The sequence below is a fragment of the Colossoma macropomum genome, unplaced genomic scaffold (assembly GCF_904425465.1).
Source record: "Colossoma macropomum unplaced genomic scaffold, Colossoma_macropomum, whole genome shotgun sequence".
Lineage (NCBI taxonomy): Eukaryota > Metazoa > Chordata > Actinopteri > Characiformes > Serrasalmidae > Colossoma > Colossoma macropomum.
This window is the reverse complement of record NW_023494785.1, coordinates 23,350,630-23,375,663: the sequence shown is the minus strand read 5'-3', so window position 1 is coordinate 23,375,663 and position 25,034 is coordinate 23,350,630. Positions and strand designations below refer to the sequence as shown.

Here is a 25,034-nt window from a genome sequence, read left to right as displayed (position 1 = left end):
TGTCTCACTGCAGGCGCCATGCTTTAACTCTACTGAGCTGAGTGTCTCACTGCAGGCACCATGCTTTAATTCTGCTGAGCTGAGTGTCTCACTGCAGGCACCGTGCTTTAATTCTACTGAACTGAGCCTCTCACTGCAGGCACCATGCTTTAATTCTGCTGAGCTGAGTGTCTCACTGCAGGCACCATGCTTTAATTCTACTGAACTGAGCCTCTCACTGCAGGCACCATGCTTTAACTCTACGGTACTGAGTGTCTCACTGCAGGCACCGTGCTTTAACTCTACTGTACTGAGTGTCTCACTGCAGGCACCATGCTTTAACTCTACTGTACTGAGTGTCTCACTGCAGGCACCATGCTTTAATTCTACTGAGCTGAGTGTCTCACTGCAGGCACCATGCTTTAACTCTACTGTACTGAGTGTCTCACTGCAGGCACCATGCTTTAACTCTACTGAACTGAGCCTCTCACTGCAGGCACCATGCTTTAACTCTACTGTACTGAGTGTCTCACTGCAGGCACCATGCTTTAACTCTGAGAGTCTCATCACCGATCCATTCTGAGATTTTGGTGATGGCGCTAGAGGAGTTACAGCGTGTGCATATTCATCCTGCACATAGCTAAATGTATCAGCATGTAGAATTGCTTTGTTATGAGCTTTTATGTTTTCTATCACCATATAAAAAGATGCACAAGGCTTTTTTTATGATTAGACGCACTGTGATATTGTCTGAGTAATGAACTCATTCAGAATGCAGTTCGGATCAGTAAGTGCTTCTTATTGTTTTTTTAATCAGAGTGGCTATGTAACAGGACGGATGTGACTGATATTCCTATTCATGCATTTTCTTGTTCAAAAATGTAGTTTGTGACACAAACTAAATAAAAATTATTTTTTTTTAAAAATCATGTTATTTACATTTAAAACAAATGCTACAAAAGCATTAAAAAACGTGATTAACGGAGAAGAGCATATAAACGGCGGAAACAGCCACTTTTTGTGTTTGCTTTAAAAGGATAAATCCAGCCAGTCCTCAGTACCCCTTAGCAGTCTACAGTAATTATTGTTCTTTTGACACACTATTTAAATTGAATTAGTAAGTTATATAATTAACTACTTCATTAACTACATAATGAATTCAATTTTCATTTGATTTCAAATTTGATTTTGAAAGATGTTTTTTTCATATGTATTAATATCAAGAAATCATAAAAATGTGGCAGAAATGTAATTTTTTTTACAAACCAAGACGTTACACGCAACATAATTAATCATCTCTTCTTCTTTTTTATAAACACAAATCATGCTTTCATTAAAGCCATCGAAAACTGCGACTTAAGGATTTAAGGGTTATATCGATCTGAGAGCACAGCAGCTTGCCAGCAGTAGGATTCCTGATCTAGTGAAGAGAAGACGAAGAAGAAAAGGGCAGCAACACTGTTGCAGAAAAGGGGGAACTTCTAGGGGTTTTGAAAGACTATTTGGCATGAAATCAAGCACACAGAGCTATGTGAGTGAGTGTGTTTGTGTGTGTTTGTGTGTGAGAGAGAAGCCTGGTCAGCACTGCAGTGAATCTGAAACCTGTAGTGATGGATGGCCTGGCCGTATGGGGTGCTGCCACCTGCCACACAGCTGCTATGCCCCCCTCCCACCTCTCTGCGGAGGGGAGCAGTGGGGTGTTTCTTAGGCTGGCTGCCTCTCAGCTCTCCACACTGCTTTACTCTGTTCCAGCCAGGGCCGCGCCCCATGCTAATTCAGGACATGCTAACAACAACACTGCGAGCCAGAGCACAACAAACCGGCCGCAGGTTTCCATCACTCCCTCAAGGGCCCGTGCTGTCTCCGGGCAGGAACGGCCTGTGAGCTCTGGTGCTCCAAGACTGGAGCTTAAAGAATGTGTCTGAATACAACAAGATCCAACTCTCTGTGTTGGGGTTTGGTCTTGTTCGCACACTATTTTCAAATATGTCTTGAGTTCAGGTCAGGTTCAGATTTCACATTTGGATTTCTCAGAGACCGTTGGCTAACTTTAACAGATTTTGGCCTGCAGTTACTCCCACTTCAGTTAACCCTTAGAAGTCACCACTGACATTTACCACCACTGACACAGAGACATGTGCTGATATTCAATAATTAAGGTATAGCACGTGTGTATATATTCAACACACACAATATTATTAACATGGGCACTTTGAAATAACGTCACTGCATTTTAGTCAAACAAGTTGCAGTTTCAGCAGAGATTTTTAGATATTCAGAGTATCTCTGGTTTCACAAGCGCCCAGTACGCTGTTGTATTGTGATCCTATTATATTTAATGCTTGTACAGCTGTTTGAATACGTTATTAGAGTACTAAGGGTCTTCAACCTGGCCCCTCAAAAACTCCACAGGAAACCAAAAACATGATGCCCTTTAAGACTGTCCAAAATTAGGATTCCAGAATCTGTTCAATTATACAAAGTGCCACCAGGGACATTTTTTTCAAAGACAGAAATCTTCAAAATGAATACATTATTCATTCGCTAATATGTTATTGTGATTAATACATCACACATTACATACATTAATACATCACACTCATCAGAACACTACTGTCTTATAGTGAACTGTTTTTTTCTTAATACTTTATCAGGATAGTATCATAAAACATGACAAAAGGTTAGGTAATTATCATATTAATTTTTAACATCAGCGCATGTCTAGTGATGCCAAAAGCATGATGTAATTTAATTTGATGTGATTGGTGAATACGTCATATGTGATTCAAAACTTTCAATCAATACCATGTTTGTGTTTAGAGATGTTTTATTATGATTTGCACTGATGAAAAATTATTGTTGTGCATACGGTTTTGTTTTGTGGGGGGAAAAATCTTTTTTTTGCCAAAAAAGGGTGGAATGGTAAATATATGATTTGTTGTAGGAGCTCATATGATGATGAGTTTATTATTTTTTTGGAAAAGCAGAAAGTTTAACGCTGAGTTACTATAATGTCTGAATTCTCGTCATTTTACTGCATCTGTAGCCCTATATTAATACATGCTATAATTCCTCATGCTAATCGAGGTAGACGCAGACCCAGTTTTACATTTTATAAATGTTTATGCATCAGCATTGGCAGACATGTAAAAGAAAAAGATTAGATGTTGGCACACGACTCCCATATTAGTACATGCCTAGTAATAACACTTAGATTCAAGTAGTGCTCTCTGGCTATATTCAGGTTTTAATTCAAATTTTCAGGCCTGATTAAAACTAACTCCATACAGAGAGCCAAACTCTGGGTGGCTTCTCTTGATACCCCACACACTGGTGCTGTGAGTGGTGCTGGAATGTGACAGTGCGTCTGGCTGGAAATGTCTCGAGCTCTGCAGATAAGCCCATTGCAGCGGAGCAGCAAGGCTCCTGCCGCCCCTCTCAATCACACCGGGAGCATGCTGGGGCATGTGGGTAACACAAACCCGACACTGGGACAGTATGCTTAACAGAACACATACATGCACAACGGCATGCACCGGGCCCATTAAAATAGCTAACACCAACACAGAAGCACTGCCCTGTGACCTGGGCGCCTGAATGCCAACTGAGCTCATGGGAGCTACTGACTTCCACAGGGAGCATAGCTTGAATAATCAAGGAGTCTTAACAACTTACAGAGCTCACAAAAGATCTAACCACTCCTGTTTATGTAGCTACAGCCCCTAAAATAAAGGTTCCTGGGTGACAGTATTTTCTTGTTTAAAAAATCATAATTATCAAGTATATTATATTATATCCAAATTGCATTATGTGGAGGTTCTATAAACTTTAAATTATGTGGGATGTTATGAGGACTCAAAACTGGATTTTCTATGGCATCACACCAAAGAATTCAATTTAGCACCTTTTTTTTCTACAAATAATTTTTCATCATGCGGCAGTAGAAGCTAGCTGGTAACTGCAATTGTTCTTTTTCAGAAGATCACATACATACGTGCCTGTGTAAACATGAGCACACACAGACTTCGAAGAAACCTAGAGGCGTCTTTTTTTCCCACCTGACCAAAGAAGGACAAGAAATCTGATGGTCCATTTCACATTCTACACATTCCTCACATTCCAGCAGAGGAGCAAACAGCACGGCTACAGAACCACTTCTGTTCTACTTCAGGGTGATGTGGAGAGGCCTCAGAATAACAGGAAACAGCAAATCGGTTGAACCCGTGTATGGGTTACATCGGGTTTACTGTGCACAATGCTGAGACAATAGCCTGGTAGCAGTGGCAAAACAAAATGCCACAGCCTAATGGGAGCAATAGCTAACCTATTTCTATTCGCTCTCTCCTTGAGAGCCAATGACTGACTCCATGAAAATAGAACTGCATTCTTTTGAGTTGTTAGGGATGTTGACATAGAACTATGTTCACACAGGGTTTCTCTACACAATGCCACAAATAGCACTATGTGTTAGGTGCTGTCTTGCTACTCTGTTGTCAAACAGTGAACTCACCTCCAATGGCGTTACACCTGGAGGTGATCTCCCACAGCACTAAGGCCATGGAGTACACATCCGTCTGCTTGAAGGATTCAATGTTCTCAAGGTTGATTCTTGACTCCAGCACCTCTGGAGCCATATACCTGGCTGTTCCAACCTTCAATGAGGAGAAAAAAAAACACATGTCATTACAATTCCTTCCCTCTGTAGTCTAAACTCTGCTTTGGCTTTGATCTGGCTCTTGGACTTCAAAAAAGTTATCGCAAGGAAGATACAGAGACTTCCATCTCCAGCCTGGAGACATCTTATCACTAAGCACTTACAGTCCCAGTTCTTTGTTTTGCTCTTATAACATTTGTTTGCCACACTGCTTTAGTAAGTGTTCAGATGGGGCCAGCAGCTTTGTGTATTCAACATTGTGATATCCATTTGAAAGTCCAAAACTAAACTTCATCATAAACGAGAGGGTATTTTAATGAATACTGAGTGCGGCAAGAGATGTTTTACGATTACAAGAGCTTCAGAGAAAGCCGAGTGGGTTTTATTTAGTTGCTTACTCATTCACTCAACACCTTGTGTCTTTGCATTTTCAGCCTGTGAATCATAAATCAGCGCAAACACAAAGAACAAAGGTCACACGCGCATTGAGACTAAAAGATGCCCGAGGGGACTTTCCCTGCAAGTAAAAACACAGCCCTGCCCTAACTCTCACATTGACACCGTCAGCAATCAGATCGGCTTTAGCTAGGAAACGCACAAGAACATCACACGCACCATCACACGCACAAGGAGAGAGAATGTGTGAGAAAGTTGCACAAAATGCACACAAGGTGTGAGAGAACAAGTCCACAGAGAATGTCTAGTAGCAATTTTGGAATGCAGCCACAGCACATTTATTCCAGTTGTGTATGTGTTCCTACAGACAAGCAAATGTAGTTGAACTTAAACACGTCACAATTGTAAAACTAAAAATGACGATTAAGCGCCATATGAAAAATTGCGATTAACAATTTAATTGTTAAAAAATGTTTCATTAAAGTATTAAAGTACAAGCGCAAAGCCAAATTGGCTGATTAGCTGTCTTGTTTCCTAGCTGTCAATACTTAGTAGCTCCCAACTGATGAGAGAAACAGTTGGAGCTTAAATTAACAAACATTACTCACTACTGCCCTTTAAAGGAGTTATTGAAAAAAATCAAATAAACAAACAATACTCACTGACTTCTAAATGTGTTAAAGCACCAATCAGAAGTCGGCACTTTTGTTGTTTGTCTGATGTGTTTCTATAAATGCATTTTCTCCTTTCTTTTATTTACATGCATTTGTCTCAGTTAAACTGATGAAAGTCACATTCTGTTTGTTATGAAGTAAACATATGATTTTAAAAGCTAACAACTGTGGAAAATATGTGCCATCAGGTCAAACAATGCAGTCAGATGTTTGTGGAATAATTGTGACAGGCCTAGCTACAAGACAATAAACTTTTTCACATATTTACTTATGCAAGGGAATTAATTCAAACAATTACAGGAAAGTTTTGTCATGACAAGGAACTTAACACCTTAAATTCCTAGACCTAATACATCATAAAGCTTATTAATAGCAGAAGGCTTAATATGGCAATAAAATTAAACCTAGCAGGCTTACCATTAGGGTGTCTTAAAGACTTGTTTGTAGATATTTTGTTAATTGTTTTTGCAATATTGTAGTTGTTAATTGCCTTTGCAATATTGGCTTTTGCAATACCACAAATATCGCACAATGCAGCAATATGCAAAAGGCATGAGCCACTTAGCAAATCATAAAGATTTTATTTAGTGAGTTTTCGTATTTTTTATGTTTTTGATGAATCAAAGGATTCATCATGGTCAAAATAAGCAGGCTGACATTTATCTTTGAATCTAGGATTTACATGTGTGCTTTTGATGTGTTCATACTGGAATATGTAGAAATCTAACTGCAAAACGGTATTTTGTCCATATCATGCCACTGTAGCATAAATACAAACTTGCCTGTCCACTGTTGGCCAGGTCGTCCACAGACAGGGAGTTGTCCAGCCGCAGGCCCAGCCCAAAGTCACACAGGCAGCAGGTGAGGTCGTTCTTCACCAGAATGTTGGAGCTCTTGAGGTCTCTGTGCACGATGGGCACTTTTGGCCTGCCGCAGGGCGTGTGGTCACTGTGGAGGTGGGCCACGCCCCGGACCAGCGAGCCGCCCAGCAGCCGCAGGTCCTCCCAGCTGATGACGTGGCGAGTTAGGTACTCCTGCAGGTTCCCGCGTGGATGGTAAGCCGTAATCAGCCAGTACTGCTTCTCCACCTTCCTCTCCTCTGCCGTCAGGAAGTGCAGCACATTCTCATGCTTCAGGTCAATGTCAGAGAAGATGTCCTTCTCATTCTTCCAGGAAGCGTACTCCTCATAGGGGAAGATCTTCACCGCCACTGTCTCAAACTGCTCTGAGGAGCTCTGCTTCAGCTTAGCTTTGTAGACCTCGGCGAAGCGGCCCTTGCCCACCTGGTAAGGGTGGACAACAAGAAGATATGTTATAGTTTCCATAATAAATTAGGGCAAAATATGCTTTATATTCTATCAGTGCTGCGCAATATAGCAATTCTTAATCATTATCACAATAGTAATTCAGATATTGCAGAAGCCTGCAAAAAGTAAATGAGCCGTCTGATCTTTCACTGAAAACAATGAGCATTTCAACCAATCTCGGATATTTCAGATGTGTTTTAAAGGGCCAATATCATATAAATAAAATAGTAATGTACTATACATTGCCCAGTCTTTACACAGAAACTAAACTGCAAAAAACAGCCAGTTTTAAATTCATTGTTTTTGTGATGTCACAAAAGGGCAGCCAATCAGAACAGAGCTTATTTACATATGTCATATCTCTTTAAGGCAAAGTAATAAAAAACAGCCTGTTTAATCTGAAGGGATAAAGAGAGGTTGGAAAATGGTCATGTAGAAATTAATTATGACTGTTCATGGGCGTTTGGGGAAAAAAAAGAAACAAGAAAAATGTAGGATATGTGTCTTTTATTAAATCAAGGCAATGTAAATGTTTTTTGGTCAAAATAATGCAGTCCAATCTCTACACAACTCGTGAAATGGTCTTTAAGTACTGTAATTCTGCATTTCTTCCACATTGCCTGCTCTTACCTGCAGGTCTAGCTCGATGGGCAGTGGCTCAGTGTTGTGGTTAAGACTGTTGGCATGTGTGGAGCTGCTGTCTGAGCGGTCATCATCCATCATTATGGCGCAGGCATCGCTGCAGTCCAGAGGGCCTTTGGGACCTTTACGCTTTAGCGGCTTTTTGGTCTCCCACTCGTTGAGCTTGCGGCGCCGCTGGATGCGGTAACAGTAAAAGGAGGCGACAACGAGGACGGCCAAAACCAGCAGAGGCAGCAGACTGACCAGAATCACTGACACCACTTGGTCATCTATGGTACCTGGCCCTATAGCTGGAGAACGAGCACAGCGGTTGGTTTTCACAGATACCTTATTCAGCAGCAGTAAATCCCCTATATTGCAATTTGTGTCATCAGGGACTTTCATCAGCACTCCACCTACATGTTTAGTCTTTATTGCTCTAGCTGCAGTGTGTTTGTTATGAGGCTACAAAACCATTTTTGATGAAAGAAAAAAAATGTGAGTGCCTGCCATGTCACACTATTCTTAATTTGAAAAAGGAAGTAAAAAACCTAAAACAAAACCTTTTTGGAAAACTGCTATAGACTGCTATTTCATACTTTGAGAATATTTTACACTCATTAAAGTGTCTTAAGAGCAGGTTTGGCCTAAATAATGATTTGATAATTGATTTCAGAACTATTGTTAAAAGCACACATTAAATGTCTTTTGGCTGCACAATCACTGCACTGTACAATTGTTAATTCATCATCAGTGCTGTGGCTTCTGTGGCAGAAATGTCACAACCTTTGACACGCTGCACATAGCTAAGAGGTTACACTCACCGTAAGTTTAAAATCTCACAGCTCCCAAACAATAAGGATGCGCTCAGTAAATTAAAGAGAATTTACTGTATTTCAAATGCATGGCATGGATCTCAGGAGTTTAGCTCATCCCTCCAGACGAAAAATAAATGTGTTTCGAAATATCACCAAAATAATGTTATATTTTCTGAATTTTCTGACTTATTATGTCAAAATATCAACAGACACATTAAAATCTTGAGAAAATCTTGAGAAAATAAGTCATTATTCTGACCTAATTAATCAGAAGCGTAAAATCATTTGCTCCTACTTCACGGAAATGGGTTTTCGTATGAAGGATTGGGAATTATCTCTTATTATCAAGTTTCCGTCCAGTTAAAATATGATATTTTTAGTAAGAATATATTTCTCACACCTAGGGATATATTTCTGTGGGTTTCTGTGTCTCTGAGGTCTGCAGTATGTTTGTGTGCTGTTTGTTCTGGTGAATAAGAAATTGTATGCAGTCTCTCTAGTTAACATTTAATCTTCATAAATGTATTACTGCTTCGTCCAAGCCTGTATTTTAGTTGGGGGGAGACACCTGAAGGTGCTCACACTCCCCCACCTCACACCTCTCCATCTTTTGCTGTGGCAAATTACACAACACAACCTGCTAACCCAGACAACCCACTAAATTAGCCACCCCCACCATCACAATATGTCAGTAGAAATGTCTGCTAGTAATTAGCACCTCTTTTAGTAAATGTGCTCCTTCGAGTTTGTTAAATTTTTGACCATAATAAATTATATCATCTAATATTACTGGTTACTGGAATTAGTCACAAGTATGGGAATTGGTCACTGGCTATTTGACACTGTCTAAGCTGAAGAATCTTTACTACTATGCTAAAATCACACATCCTGTTTGCCTTTCTGAAGGAGTCATGAGGAAAGGCGCTGCACACTGAGAGTCTGTTCTGGGGGACTGTCTCAGTCCTTCAAGGAAATTTACCATACCACTCTGTCTGCCTGCCAACCTGGGGTTTGGCATGGCACTTCGAGCACTGGAGGTTGAGTCTAGAAGCAGAGGCAGACTGCTGCCAGCTATCGGGCAGAGAGTGGAGGCAAAGCTTAGCCTGTCTGCATTCCTCCATCACACACACACACACACAGCACTATGATCACTAAGAGACAGACATAAAACACTCTAAAATAGATACCCAGCTCTGGAACATTTAACATGACAATAAAAAGGCAAGGCTGTCTGGAAACGAGTGCAAAACAAAGCAAACTTCAAATTAAAAAAAGCCCCACAAGGCAGACTGAAATGTGCAGATTTGTGCTTTAGATATAGAGTGAAATGTCCAGGTTTCTTCACATGCACTTAGAACAACAAAAAATATTAAGAAAATTGTGCCACATTTTCTAGTAATAGAAGTCAGAATGCCAGCCACAGTGTGATGACTAGTGAGGACAGTCACTAATAAAAGCCTCTTTCCTCCAGAAATACAATTAAACAAATCACTGTGTGTATGTGTGTGTGTGTTTCTGTGTTATTATATTTGTGAGGACCACATGTCCTTAAAATGACAGGACATGACATTTTTGCTCAAGTGAGGACATTTTGCTGGTCCTCACTCGAGCATGTCTTGTTTTCACCACAAATTACAATTTTTTTTTGGAAAAAAACTAAAAGAGCAGAAAAATAGCTTTTTGGATACTGAGGTTAAGAGTAGGGTTAGGTTTAGGTGTGTGTGTGTGTGTGAGCGTGTATGTGTGAGCGTGTGTGTCCCTGCGTGCATGTGTGCCAAGCTCTCTCTAGCAGGCTGTAAGAAGCTCGTGTTCTCCAAAGCCACTGACTCACATGTTAGTCAAATAGAGCCTAATTGCTTCAACATTCTCAGCTTGTTCTGAATAACACAATTCAGAAAAAGGGATAAAATGTCTCATTTTTCATTAAAAACAAGATCATCCAGACATAATTTCATGTGAAAACTATGAAGACCAACTGGCAGACAAATGAACAGATGCTAAGCACCTTCATTTTAAAATATGGTTAGGTTTTAATGTGAATAAGCGTGAGATTCCACACCCACAAGCTGAAGACAACTGTCTCCTTTCTCTCTGAAGGGCTGGCAGGCTATAAAGAATAGAACACAGATAAATGATTAGAATCCTAGATTGAAGAAATTTGCCCAGTTCTTAGAGAAGAGTGTGATCTCTCTGTGATTCAGGACTACAGTGATATAAAGCAGGCTTGGCCATGTGCTCTGATAATGGCTCTTCATCCTGATGGCACTTTGTGCTGCAAATTTTGGGTTCTGGGTAAATTCTGGTAATTCTACGCAGAATTTGTAGCACAAAGCTTCGTCAAAACACCTGTGTAAATAATGTAGGGCTTTCACTACTGAATATAATAATAATCTAGTAATTTCCTGATTATTGTGATGATACACAGAATAATTAAAGTATTTAAATATAGTCATTAAAAAGGAATTTACTGAACAATAACAAACCATGTATAGACATTTAAAGAGTCCAAAATACTGTAATTCTGTAAAAAGTGCCTTTGAAAAGACTTCATTTTAATATATATTTTACAAATGTGCAATAAATAAATAATAACAAAACAGGCAAAAATGCATATACATGGGTGTGTCTTTCATGCTCTGTTTCTTACTGTAAGAAAGGTCAGTAAGAAAAATTTAAAATATGCATTATAATTATATAAATCACTAGCTTTTCATTACTGATTCACCGAAAAGGTACATTTTAATAATTAATAAAGATTTATCAAGCAGTTGTGACAGCTCTGAAATAATGTCACATTTACATACCAAAATATCACTTTTTGCTGTGTAACTAACTGGCATTTAGATCTTTCTGTTCTTCTGTTTGGAGAGAGCGAGTGGGAGTTCTGCCAGAGAGTGATTGGTAACATGCATACAAGAGTGGTGGGGTCATTGTTATTTGTTTGTTATGGTTACAACTATGACGAGTTTCTCAGCATGACTAGTGCCATAAATGTGTTTATCTCTCTTTTTTGCAAGCAAGTACTCTCTCTCTCTCTCTCTCTCTCTCTCTCTCTCTCTCTCTCTCTCGCCAGCAGTGACTCAGTCATGTCTTTATAGCATCTGCTCTGTGATTGGAGGCCTGGATTCCATAGTGTGGGGGAAGAAAAGAAAAATCTGTACGGACCAGACCTGTCAGACACTTCCCAACTCTTCTGCTGGCTTTTCTTCTCCTTTTCCTCAAAATAGCCAGTGATAAAAGATCAACTGAGGATGAACAATTCAGCTCTATGATCAGACTCTGACACTTAGTAAGAATGACGCATGCTGTGCAGTTCCTATTCCTGACTGAGAGGTACAGCAGATGCTGTTGGTGAGAGCAATGTAAAACTACCTTTACAGATCCGCAGGTACAGAAATCTAACAAAGGTATCAGGAATAGCTTCTCAGTTCTCACGCAAAACAGGTAAAAATGCAAAGTATGGAGAAAATTGGTGCCAGTATGCTATTGTGTAACAGAGGATGACAAAAACTAAGTGAGAAAATGATAAAAAGTGATGCGATTTAAAAAAGGGAGAAAGGGAGAAAATGAATTAAGTAAAATAAAGCCAAAGTGAAGAAATAGGAAAAACATAATGAAAATTACCAGCATAAAAGCTATTTCACAACTGCAGCCTGGGACTGCAACCACATGCACTAACCAGCTGCAAAAGCCAAGTGTGAAACTTGTTATGTGTAAAACTGTGACTATAAAAGCAGTGCCGAGTGCCACTTTAGAAGAAGTCCTGAGATGCTTCCAACAGCTGTAAATCCAGAGAGCTGCTGCAATCCACATTACACATGTCACTCTTCCTATTGAGGCGATCAAGTTTACAACTCCAAAAACAGAAAAATGTGTGTAACTGACACAGCACAACACACGCTCTCTGACAAGCTTTATGGGTTACTTATTAGAAACGAATGTATGTTTGGTAGAGCGCTAATCAATTCGCTGCTATCAGTACGAAGAGAAAAACAGGAATATACATAATTCACTTTAGTGACTTCCATCTGTGACATATTACTAAGAGGTGAATTCAGAGCCAGATGCATCTGGGCTGTTAATAAAGATAACAATGATGAATCAGGGCTCAGCTATTTTTTAGCATGAACAGTATTTCTTATGTCATATTACACTGCCAGTAGGACCTGACCGATAAGAAATGTTTGTGACCAATACTGCTACTGACTTTAGGTAGCAAAAAATGTAGATAATCTATAAGATATTAATATTAATATTAATAATCTATAAGATATTAATATTAATGAAGATTAATATGGTCAAAAATAACTCTAGTAGTTGTAATTGAAAATTGCTTTGCTAATTGATTTAACTGTCAGTTATTACTGTAAATAGTTAAATATGATGTCATTCGTCAAAATTGTCACATATAAACAGCAGAAACCAATGAAGTCTTTATTAATGTAATTAATATACAAGGGGGCTTGAACTTTCCAGAATTCTAATTTCTGATTTATTTTTAAGACCAGCATACGAACATGAAACTAGTAAATCCTCAGTAGTGGACAGTTTTCCTCACATCAGCAGTGTTTGCTGCAATACAGAACAAGCTACTAATTATCACTATTTAATCAGCGGGAGTTTCAGTAGTAACAATAAATCTGTGGGATGTCAATATCATAGATGTATTGGCTGGGCCCTAATTGCCAGCAATGTTATATAAATGACCAATATGATTTTATAAGGCCCATATCATGGAAAACCATGATTTTACTCACTTTTTTGAACATTGTAACACTGTTACAGTTTCAAAACATATATGTAATATATGTAAACTAGTCTGCAAAAACAGCCTGTTTTTGAATTCACTGTTTTTGTGGAACCAACACATTTACAAATAGGACACTGCCTATTCAGTCTACAGGAGTTTAGCACTGCCAATTCACACTGAATTTATAAGGGGTGTTTCAGCCTGAACTGCTTTTTGAAGGTATAACACAGGGCAGTCAAGCAAAACAGAAGTCATGCACACATATAAATCTTAAAGGCACAGTAACAAAAAAAACAAAACTGTTTAACTCTAAGGGGTAAAAAGAGGTTGTAAAATGTCAAATGTAAAAATGAATTATGACTGTTTTTGGTACATAAAACCACACAAATGCATAAGCAGACCTTAAAGAAAAAAATAAGGACACAGACCCTTCAAAGAAAATGACAGCAGCATTATAGTCTTACCACGTCTTATGCCTTAGCATAGATATTACACTTTCATTTTCAATTACAGTTCTGATTTTTAGTTATGGTTGTTATATTCTGCTCTTGCTGTCTAATGATACTCTTCCATTACCTCACGCCTCATGTTGAGGCACTAAGGAGTGCAGCTTTTGGATGATGTAAAAGCTTAGGCTCCGCTCCACACATGGTTAAAGATCCAAAAATGTTATGGTAGTGAAAAACAATGCCAGGCATTTCTGGAAAAGTAAATCGTGGCTCCGTTCCAGTAAATAAACATAGACTTCCTGCATGTCCTGACTGCTCCTCTATCTGAACCTCGAGGAGCAATGACCACTCTCATACACTTTGCACTTTACACACCTGCTTCCAGGCAGCACTGTAAGCCTGCGTTCAGTGCACGACACTGTAAGCTGTTAAGTTAGTCTGTTGTAGTATTTTGTATGTTTACATGTAGCTTTGGAGAACATGAAGAAGGTACTGTGAATGCAACAAGTGGTGTGTATACCTCCTAAGCCTTATTTACATTTGGGAACACTGAGTCAGAGCATGCCCAGTGCAGCCAACTGCTTGGTTATGTGGTTGTGATGTCTCTGCTTTGAGTTAATAGACAGGAAACCACATGTCTGAGATCCTCCGCTTGCTCGCCTCACAACAGAGCCCGAGCCAATCTGTCTCAAACAAGCCAAATATAGCTAGCTACAACAAAAAACAGTGATGCAGTACTGTGTACATCATTTCCACATGAATAAAATACCAATATCAACACAATCATTGCCAAACGTAAGTAAGCTGAAAGACAAAATCATATTATATTTTTGTATATCTGCTGAAATTATGTACACTTTTGAATCAATTAATTTCAATGTAATCATTTTTTTAAATGTATACAGTACAGATGCTAAAGAGTATTACTTTACAGTCTTCAAGTTTTCATGCCATCATGACCTAAGCTAAAGGTCATGAATTGACATGAATTGACATACATTCTATATCTCTGTAGCATCAGAGATATGGTGGGCGAGCAATAATAATAAAGAGTGCTGTATACAGGCTTTAGCAGCCTTTGTAGCGAAGTGAGAGTGGCAATATGACTCTCCGAAAACATCAGCGACCACAAAAAAACTACAGATTAGAAGTGATCTTCATTCACACCGCTGTGTCATTGTGAAACATACGACAAGGACGCACAAGTTATGACTCACTTCACAGCAAAGTGTCGAACAAAGTGTCCTTGTTGACATTAAAATGTATAAAAACCGCTCTCTCTCACCCACAGACACCTACAGCCCTACTTTTTCAGTGTGCACACATCTAACAACAGCTGTGGAACAGTGGCTGTAGAGTCTGCCATCTAACGTAGTTATGTTCTAACTGAAGTTTGAGGGGAGGAGCATGGCTGAAACCCCTCCTTCTTCCAATCTAACATCCTATAAATTCACATTCTCACCTTCCATTCCTATGATGACGTGTTCGCAATCGCCACCGCCACCCTATCTCCTCCCCATTCCTCAGTCCTGCATCAGTCCTACTACAGCTATGAGGGGGGATCTGGCCTTCTAGCTACAGACAGAAGCTGCCCAGAACTCCAGCTCAAGTTCTCAGAGTTCTCCCCCCTCCCTCAAACAATTCTTCCTCATACCACCACCACATGTTGAAGACATGGTGTGAACTCACAAACTTATGAATGGACAGATACACTGAAAAGACGTATAACTTAGTGAGAGCATATTACATGTAGGCCATATATCCCTGAATATTCTAAGGTTATTCAAGCTCTTTCTAGACAATTTAACTCATGTAAAGTAATCTTACAAATAACTTGTCCTAATGCACTGTGAAGTATAACTTGCCAATGCAGTAAATTAATTTCACTCGACAAAATTATGTATAACCACATAATGAGAAATATTAGATTAATTAAGATTTCACAGATTCAAAATTTCAGAATAATTTAATCACTGAGATGTAAACAAAGTCAGCCAGTGTGGTTTGATGTGAAATGTTGGATCTGCAGAGAATTTTACCAGATTTTCTTTACAGTGTTTGTGATAGCAACAAGGTTTTGCAATATGAAAATTACTATCAAATTTGGTGAAGGACGAGTTTTCTGAGGATGTAAGTGAATTATCTACTATTGTCAGTATGTCTTCAATCAATATAATGTTGACATTGCATTTGAGACCTAAGCATCAAGCTGGATCTTCTGAACCTGTGTGTGTGACATTAATATGTAAAGACCTATGATGTGGTCCGAAAAACTTCTGCAAAATCCGACTTCTTTTATTTCTCCTGACTCAATAATGTTATTTTTCAATTTTAAACAAAACAATCTTACAACTTTTGAAAATTTGGTGAAATTCCCCTTTAAGACACTCCTATCATTTCTTGCAGTGTAGCTGGGCTAAGAGAATGAAGAAAACAGAAAAATGAAGGTGGAGCTCACTGTGAGGGAAATTCAGGATTTCGTTGCACTCTTCTTCCATGCATGAGCAGATGTAGAGCTGACCGCTGTCCGTCTTATACTCCTTCATCTCACACGTGGTTCTGTTATAGTTTTCCAGACGAATGCCGTGCAGAGGCTTGGACGGGAGGTGACACACTGTCTCAACTGTTTGGTTGGCCTCATTCTTCCTCCTGAAGGAATGGGACACATCCGAGCATGCACACACAAGATGATTAAAGGGCTTATATAAAGAGGGAGGTACTCAGTATAAACACAGTCAGTCTACAATGTTTCCACATCTGCACAAACACAATAAACCCATCAGACTCTGAGTACCTCTCCAACATTAATTCAGTTATAACTTCTCAGAAACAAAATGACACATTAACGGGAAGTAAACAACTTTATTGCGTCACTGATTTAAAGAGAAAGTTTGGGGAAAAATCAGTTTCATAAGATTTTCCCCTTACTCTACATGTATCACGTCACATGACATGTTGGTGTCTGAGGTTTACTTCTTTACTTCTGCACTGGTTCTATGAGGCTAATGTGGCTAAGAAGTACTGAAAGTTTGTAACCCATCAATCAGCATTAGTGATTTAACAACCCAACATGATTTGAGGCAAGTAGTGATTTAATAGTAATTAGCAATAGTAAATAGTTATTTAAACTCTCTATTTAGACAAAGCTAATCTGCAGTGATTTAAACCAATATGAAAAAAGTATGTTAAACATGTGTGGTAATATATTTTGCTAGCTTGACACATATTAAAATTATGTGGACATATACTTTCTTTGCATATGGGATGATACACAAAATTTAATATTCAGCTCGATACAATGCAGTGGTGTCTCGATTCTACACATTTTTCAATACAGCAAAAATAAGGAGTAGCTGAAAAATGTGCCTTGCGATAGTTTAAATGAATTTCTGTAAAGGCAGTAAAAGGAAATGCTAGCATAATCAATTTCTCCCTTAACTACTGCTTGGCGAAATTCCTGAACACAATGTGACACATAACAACAGAGAGATTTGACCCTTTATTAGTTTTTGACAGCCCTCTGTCAACTAAATATCTGTAGCTCTAACAGTTTAGAGATGCTGGGAGAGGCAGGCTGGCCCATTTAATGAGGCCTGAATTCGCCATCCTATTTCACCGACACCCCAGCGAACGCCTTGGCTGAGTGACAATGACTTTTCAGTTTTTATACCTTGTGGTAAAGAAAAAAGAGAGCTTTGACGTACCAGACTGCCACACAGACCTCATCTGGGTGTTCACAGATTGAGGTGATACTGCAGTTGGCCTGGCAGGTGCCAGTGCCATTACAGGAGGAGGGCTCTTCATCACAGAACTTACACAGGTTCATCAGTTTAAACAGGCCAGGAACCATCCCACCTACAACACAGCATAGAAAAAACAATACATCAAGGTCTCCAGGTAATCCAAGCTGAGGATGGGCATTAATAAAGGTAACAGTCTGTTGTACCACAGTATCAGCTGGTGGAGGTAAATAGCCTTTGTTTCTTCCACCACTGCCAAAAAGATGCTGAGTGAAAATAAACAGTATAATTAAGTCGTGTTCTGATTCCAGTCCACATTTTCGTACTGTTCCAGCTCCCAACATGCCTCAGCCAGGTAATTAGCACTCTGGAGCCCTTAATTACCACCTTTAAATTTGCTGTGAGTCAGAACTGAACAAAATCGTGGTCTGGTGGTCCTAGGAGTCTGGATTAAGAACCTGTGTGGCATTATTTTACATTCAGGACACTCTTCCCCATGTTCAGTGAGCAGCACATGAGAATGTAGGAGAAGGGAAGTCTGTGGAGGTGCATTGTGGTGTGTTAGCTGTTGGAGCGATCAGTATGATCTTGCATGCTGATCTCCTGGGCCATCTTCTCTCTCTGACCTGTTCAGACCTGTTTTCCTCTGTAGAGCCACTACTAGTTCCCTCATGCACTGCACTCTAAAAAATGAAGGTTCACAAATGGTTCATGGTTTGGAACAACCTTTAACTCCTTATACCTTAAGGAACTAAGGGCCCACACTTTATTAACTATGGTCTTTAAACTTTAAAAAAGGTTCTTCATACTGTTATTGCATTTACAAAATTGGTTCTTTAAAGAACCATTCATTAAAATTATATTTAGTGCACCAGAAGTGGTTATTTCCATGGCATCACTCAAAGGAACCCTTTTGGGAAGCTTTATTTTTGAGAATGTACCCCAAATGCAGCCATGCCCTATGCTAGGGATGGGCGAAATGCCAAAAGTATAACATCACAGTACTTAAAGACGTTTTCACGACACATGATAAGTATCATAATGTTTAGTGTTTCTGAGGTTTGATAACTTGGAAGAGACAAAAGTACCACATGTAAAAAATAATGTCCAAACTATTAACTATTAATGATCATGATTTTCCTTTTTGCTCTACATACTGCACTAAAACCATTTAAATACGACTAATCCCATTCTATTTTGTAGTGAAACATGCAGTTGGTCAGTGTTCTTTAAGTACTGATAACAACCACAGTATACTCAGAAAAGCATACTGTGACACTGTGATGCAATTTATTACTATAACAATAAATATCACACTACCCACCTCTACACTAAGCACACACTTACAACAATTTCCCTCTGCATTAATGTTGTGCTAGATGACCACAAATTAGCTCTTACAAATTCCATTGGTGCTGCAATTATACAGAATGAAGCACTTTGAGTCAAGTGTGAATAAGAGGCAGAAAGCAATCTTTAATCTGGTGTGAATAGTTTCTTTGCCATGAATAAATGCCGCACACACCCAGGAATAATCAAGACAGAACCAACAGCTGACCGCTCTGTTGTGTGTGTGCGCTCATATTTGTGTGTGGGGGGCACATACAGTCATTAAACAGTGTAATGTAGCCCTCTAGAGCAGCTGTCAGCTTGTGTAATAAGCATGCCTCCCCTGATAAAAGCCTTCCTCTGCTCAGATAAAAGGCTTACCCTGCTTCTGGCTGAAGAGGAAAGCAGTTGGGCAAAAATGTCACAAGAAATTGGGTCCAATGTATGTAATAGGATATATGACCAGTGTAACCAGCATAGTAAATTAGCAGCTTGTAAAAAAAACAAAAAAATATATTTGTTTGTAAGTGATAAGGCATCAAGGCAAATCCAGAATAGAAAAGGAATATCAAACACACAGGATGAAAACCACTAATGTCCAGGATCATTAGCCCTCAATACTGATATGAAGTGCTATAACCCACTGTCAAACGTAAAAAAAAGAATCTTTAAATGAGTAAGTTCTTTACTTTTAATCCAGTTAATGGATAGAGATTTTCGTCCAAGCAATTTTGGAGCATTTCTAATGCAACATTTACTGTGAAAATTCTACACAATGTGACCGGCATCTTTTTTCTGTTCAAAAACTGAATCCAACAACACGAAATTACAATTAACTGACAACTAATAAAGTTCAATCACCCATCACCAACATTTCGTCAGTGCTGCAACAAAACATATATCAAAAATGGTAACTTTACAAGAGAAGCAAAAACTTTCTTAACTTTCATGTATGTTAATGCAACTAAATTTTATTCTAAGTCATTTTAATCATATTTATTGGTCCATTATTGATGAAATATTGTGTTCATACAAGATAAAGAGCAGTTGGTGTTACGAAATGCTCTTGCAGTTATGAGATTTTGAAATGACAGCAACAACATTCTAGTATAATCCAATAAAGCCATTACTGCCATTACAAGCATCATAACATCCTCTATGATGTCAGGTTTGGCCCCGCAAATATCCACTGAGAAAGCCATTGGAGGGGACCTTTCACCCACTGAAGATCTGCACAGCTTCAGGGTAAATTCAGGGTGTCAACAAGATCACTGCTGAACCCTCCCATCCTGGCCATGCTTGTTCCAAAAATCTGGAAGAGCTTTCAGTGCATCAAAATCAGAACCAGTGCAATTTCTTCTCTAAAGCCATGTTACTGTTAATTTAGCAACCCAGACTGAACATACCCACACGTTCCTGTTCTTCATCTGAGCTTGCAACATACACCCTACCTATAGGCCAGGGATCATGTCTATACATTTTCCATATATACAAGATCTAGTGGATAAATAGACTCCTGTCAAGTATCTGAAAAGTTTCTTCTTGACTGGTAACAACTAATCTCATTAGATATTAGTTTCATAGATATGATGACAAAAACACTGTAAACTTTAAAGAGAACACTTTAGATTGTAGAAAGATCATTCTGTTGTCCCTCTCTGTCCCTCTTCCTTTCATGCATCCCCTCCACTCCTCCCACTTAAGGATGGACCAGGTGACCTGGACCAGGAAGGAAGAACAGACAGGACGGAAATGTGGCTTCCTTTCCACAGCTAGAATAATAAAGTGGGACAACTTTTACTGCCATTGCAGAAAGTTAGCAATGCTCTGTACTACAAGTGTAAATCTCCAACTTCATAAGGATTCGATTAGATTCTTTAGGAAACGATTCAGCGCATCATGAAATGCCAAATTTCACCATTATTCAAGGCGAATATTTTGCAACAATTCATAATTGTTATTAAAAATACACTAAATGAACAAACGTGAATGGGACAACTGTTAATAATTAAAAAAAAAACAGTAGCATAATTCTGCTTGAACTTTTCATTTTGGCCAAAAAATTAGCATATATTTTGGTGAATATTATTATAATAGACTATAATCGATTCTAACATTCCAAAATCATTGTAATTAAATGTCACCTTCAGAGGCACTTTACAGCCCTACACTAGATCATGACTGGACTGTGTCTGGTTTGACTTCAACAAGCACGCTCCCACAATATGCAGGGTGACAACAGCCCTCAGGTATCATTTAAGTTATCTCCCCTCATTCCTTTGTGTTGGTCTTTGCTGGAAGAGTGTGTGGATGGACTGGGTGAGCTGCTCTCCAAGTCTCTGGTTCAGTGAAGCAAGCCAAGAAGGGATTGCGCCCGCCACGAGGGGAGGAAGACTAATATGGTCAAATCAGATCGAGCCACTTTGAGGTTATGCGACCCCTCTTCTCATCCCTAAATAGCTGTTCCTCAGCTCTGCACCCAGAGGCCCAGAGAGGCAAGAGTAAACATGGGCTCAGACTCACACCCCCTTCTAAACTAGCCTGGTTATGCTGCTCTAAAGGCCTACAAAAGAGCTCTTTCAGCCTGCAACCGCTGCTCTGCTGCCTGCACTAAAAATCCTTTCACTTGAGTTCATCACTCCTAATCGCCTTGCAGGCGAGCGTAGTAAAGCAGCCCAGTGGCCTTCAGTTTTCTTTAGACATTCAGCAGGTGTAGATATGGTTTTTCAAGGCACCAGAGACTCAAAGGGTAGTACTTTATTTATGGTATAACTGAAAAGATACTGGTCCACAGCGGATATGCTTTCCACTTTGATCGTGTCTTTAAAGTCTTGAAGAGCTTGGCGGCTGACGCAGCGGTTGCTGTGCTGTTGTAAAAGCTCAGTTCAGACGAGCTGTGCAGAGCTGCTGATAAGTCTGGAGGGAGTGGACACTGCCCCATCACTGCAAAGGTCAAACCAGGGGACAGGAATAGTGGGGCACGTTATCTCTGAGAAACGCATGCTTTATCAACATCAGTGCTGTCAGACAGACAGACATACAGAAAAATAAATGACACTGGTAAGGTCCTACTACCATAGGCAGGGAGAAGGGCCTCAACCAGAGACCTAAAAATGTCTGTGTGATTCTAGACTGCATGACTGTGTGTTTTTGTGTGTCCAAGCTCTAAATGGTAAGTGCTGAAGGTGGAATGGGAGCAAACAGGTAAAGCAAATGGCAGTAAGTCAACGGAAGGCATTACGCCCACAGCCAAAGGCTCTCTGATGTAATGTACTATATGTACCGACTAAAGCAAACAAGGGCATTGCTACACTTGGGCACAAATTGCTGCGCTTGGGCACAAATAAATCGTTGCATGAACTTAATTACACAACACGTTTCCATTTCTCATCAAACAGAGTAGATCTGACTGAATGGAAAAGGGTGCCTTTGTTACCTCAGTGTAAAGTGCAATTGCAAATAATATTGACACATTTTCATTTTGTAAGTCAAACAATCCCCTGGGTTCCTTTTTTTGAGTGATGCTTTGTTAATAAAGCCTACAGATCTTGGCAGCTTGACCAGTTAGTCAAGGGAGAGTGACATCTGGAAAGCAAAGTGTTGAAATAGCTTTTGACAGCTAAAGCTTTGATTCCCACCTGACAAATTACTGAACATTAACAATCTGCTTGTTTTAAAAATAACGGAAAACATGTGTAAACATAAATGGAACACTTTCTTATGTATATCAGAACTATTTAACGATTAAGATAATATTTTACACTTTTTTAGAAGTGGATGCATAGGTATTTTCTTTGGTCCACGACTTTGCCTTACCAAGTGTTTACAAAGCTTAGAATTCCTGAGAATCCATTCAGGTGCATTAATGGCTACACCAAATCATACAGAATGCTTTGTAATAAACACACCATAACAGAAAACATGGCGTCTCCGAGCACTGTAGGCCAAAGGGGACCCATCAGCCTTGTCTATCACAGGAAGGTTGCTATTTAAGAAGGGAGCCGAGGCAGGGAGGGCCTCATTTGATATAATTAGCGCCTAACTCACCTGTAATCATGGGGTGAAGAACTGAAATTAATGACAAGGGAGAGGAGAATAAACAAACAGCTCACACCGTTTGAAAGAAGGAAGGGGTGTCTGGCTGGAGCCGAAATGTTGCCCTCCTCAGATCCACAGTACCAAAAACACCCACTAAACCCAGGACAGGGACAAAGAAAGTTTTGCTAACTCCCTTGCATAGAAACACACAGCACTTCTCTTTATACATTTCAGTGTGCTTTAAATGCCTCATATAATGGAAAACTGAATTTTCCTTACTTTTTTTTTAAATAAAAGAGTTTGATTTACTATAGCACTCCCCAGGTCCACACAGCCTAAATACAGAAACTGCAAAAATGGCCTATTTTGAGTTTCATGTTTTTGTGATGTCACAAAAACCAACACACATACATATCCACATATCCAGCCTACAGTAGTTTAGTTCCTTCCATTCACAGTGTAGTTATAAGGAATGCTTCAGCTCAGGCCGCTTTTTGAAAGAGGCATAATACAGGGCAGCCAATAAGAACAAAGGTCATTTACATACAGCAGCCCTTAAAGGCAGTTTATACTAAAAGACAAAGAGAGGTTAGAAAATGGTAATGTATAAAGAATTATGATGTTTTGGTACAATAAACCACATTATACGAGGACCTCAGGGAAAATAATAAAATCTAGACAAATGGTGCAAATGAGCTGATCCGGAACCTCATCTGAAGGCAGTGTAATAGCTGGGATATACAAAAATGGGGGAAAACTAGTTGTCAAAGATGCTTAAAGATGAGAACAAAACCAAGTCAAAATCCTTAAGGCCTTCCAGTCGAAAAGAAGGACCAGAAGAGAACAGAAAACGTAAATATCTGTGAGGAAACGCACTAGGTTTTTATTATTAGCCTAGCATGCTCCATCAGCTCCACTTATAAACAATCTCAAGCCCACAGCAAGTAGCTGCAACACAGCACTAACGCCATTACAATGAAGCACCTGTGGAAATATGTGATTTATTACGCATGTTGCGTAACTTTTCGGGCTCTAATACGAACTACAGAGGAAAGAAAGGCGTAGTATCCAACTCTGAAACACGTCCACTGTAAGACATTATCCGCTGCAGACAGTAAAACAACACCTGTTTCTAAAAAGTGTTAGCAGCAAACTGGTTTACTGCTCTGCTGTACTAAACAGAGCTACCGCACACAGAGGTGGAGAGTGACTACTGCAGTTAGCAGGTCAGCAGGCTGTACCTTTCTGACCGTTTTAAACGACAGGACTTAAACTGAGGTGTATTTATGAGGGAAAACATGCTCTAAACCGTTCAACTATTAGTTAACGCCATCATATTCTGTTCGTTCAAAATTTAGCTTTTCATTTTATACGAAAAGGATAAAAAAATAGTAAAAAGCGCTTCACAGACTCCAGAGACTTCAGTCTCCAGGCTGACAGACAGATGCTGGATGTAGTGAGAAGTTCCACTGAAGTTCAACACGCCACTCAGTGCTTACGTTGTTTTTTGACCTGGTACTTTTTAAAACGCTGAAGTTGTTTCTTTCTGGCTACTTTGCTCTCTCCTCGAGTCTCTGTTTAACTGCAGTAGCGCTCACTCCTGCTGACCAAGCCTGCTCGCTCTCTCTCTCTCTCTCTCTCCTCGCAGGCTGAGTGTGTGAGCAGAGCGCCGGAGCGCTGGAAGTGTCAGAGAAACGGACTCACCGACTCCAGCTGCGGACACGAAGAAAGCGGCCCACCACAGCACGTAAGACCGATACGGCTCCATGAGTGAAGTTGTGTCTCTCCGTGCCTTTCATTAATTTAAAGCCAAGCGCGGTGTTTGCTGTCCGAAGTGAGCTGCTCTCTTTCTGTCTCTCTCTCTCTCTGAGGGAAAAAAGCTCAGTGCTCTGTGGGCTGAGCCACTGCAGCCCGAGACAGGAAATCTTTCAGCTAGGGCAGGACTTTTCCTCCTCCAGCCACCCTCCCGCCCTCTGCAGCTACACACTTTTACCCCAGCCTGTAATTACACGCCTCAAAGTCTAATTTAGAGTACACTACTTTAAAATGACACGTTGACAATATTATACACACAGGACTTTTTTAATTCAGACAGCGCAGACTAAAACACACTGATCCTTTTTCAATTACTTCAGCCTGAGATGGCCTCTGATGACAATTATGAAAGAAACAGAGAGAAAAGAGAGAGACTGTTTTGACTGCAGTGACATTTGTTGCACAGTAAGTGAGCAGCTTGAACGATTAATTAGTGTCATAATTTTATTAGAACATATTATGTC

At 39.7% G+C, this 25,034-nt stretch overlaps 1 protein-coding gene across 1 annotated transcript in view; it reads right to left on the bottom strand.

Moving 5' to 3' along the window:
- tgfbr2b (transforming growth factor beta receptor 2b) overlaps window positions 1-24,728 on the bottom strand; it is a 29,777-nt gene extending 5,049 nt beyond the window's left edge. Inside the window, exons 1-6 of the mRNA XM_036587685.1 lie at window positions 24,460-24,728; window positions 17,353-17,503; window positions 16,107-16,297; window positions 7,641-7,942; window positions 6,486-6,986; window positions 4,490-4,631 (exon numbers count right to left, since the gene is read on the bottom strand). Coding sequence (XP_036443578.1) covers window positions 4,490-4,631; window positions 6,486-6,986; window positions 7,641-7,942; window positions 16,107-16,297; window positions 17,353-17,503; window positions 24,460-24,523 — 1,351 coding nt within the window. The 5' untranslated portion in view covers window positions 24,524-24,728. The remainder of the gene's footprint in view (window positions 1-4,489; window positions 4,632-6,485; window positions 6,987-7,640; window positions 7,943-16,106; window positions 16,298-17,352; window positions 17,504-24,459) is intronic.
- Between the last annotated feature and the right edge of the window lie 306 nt (window positions 24,729-25,034).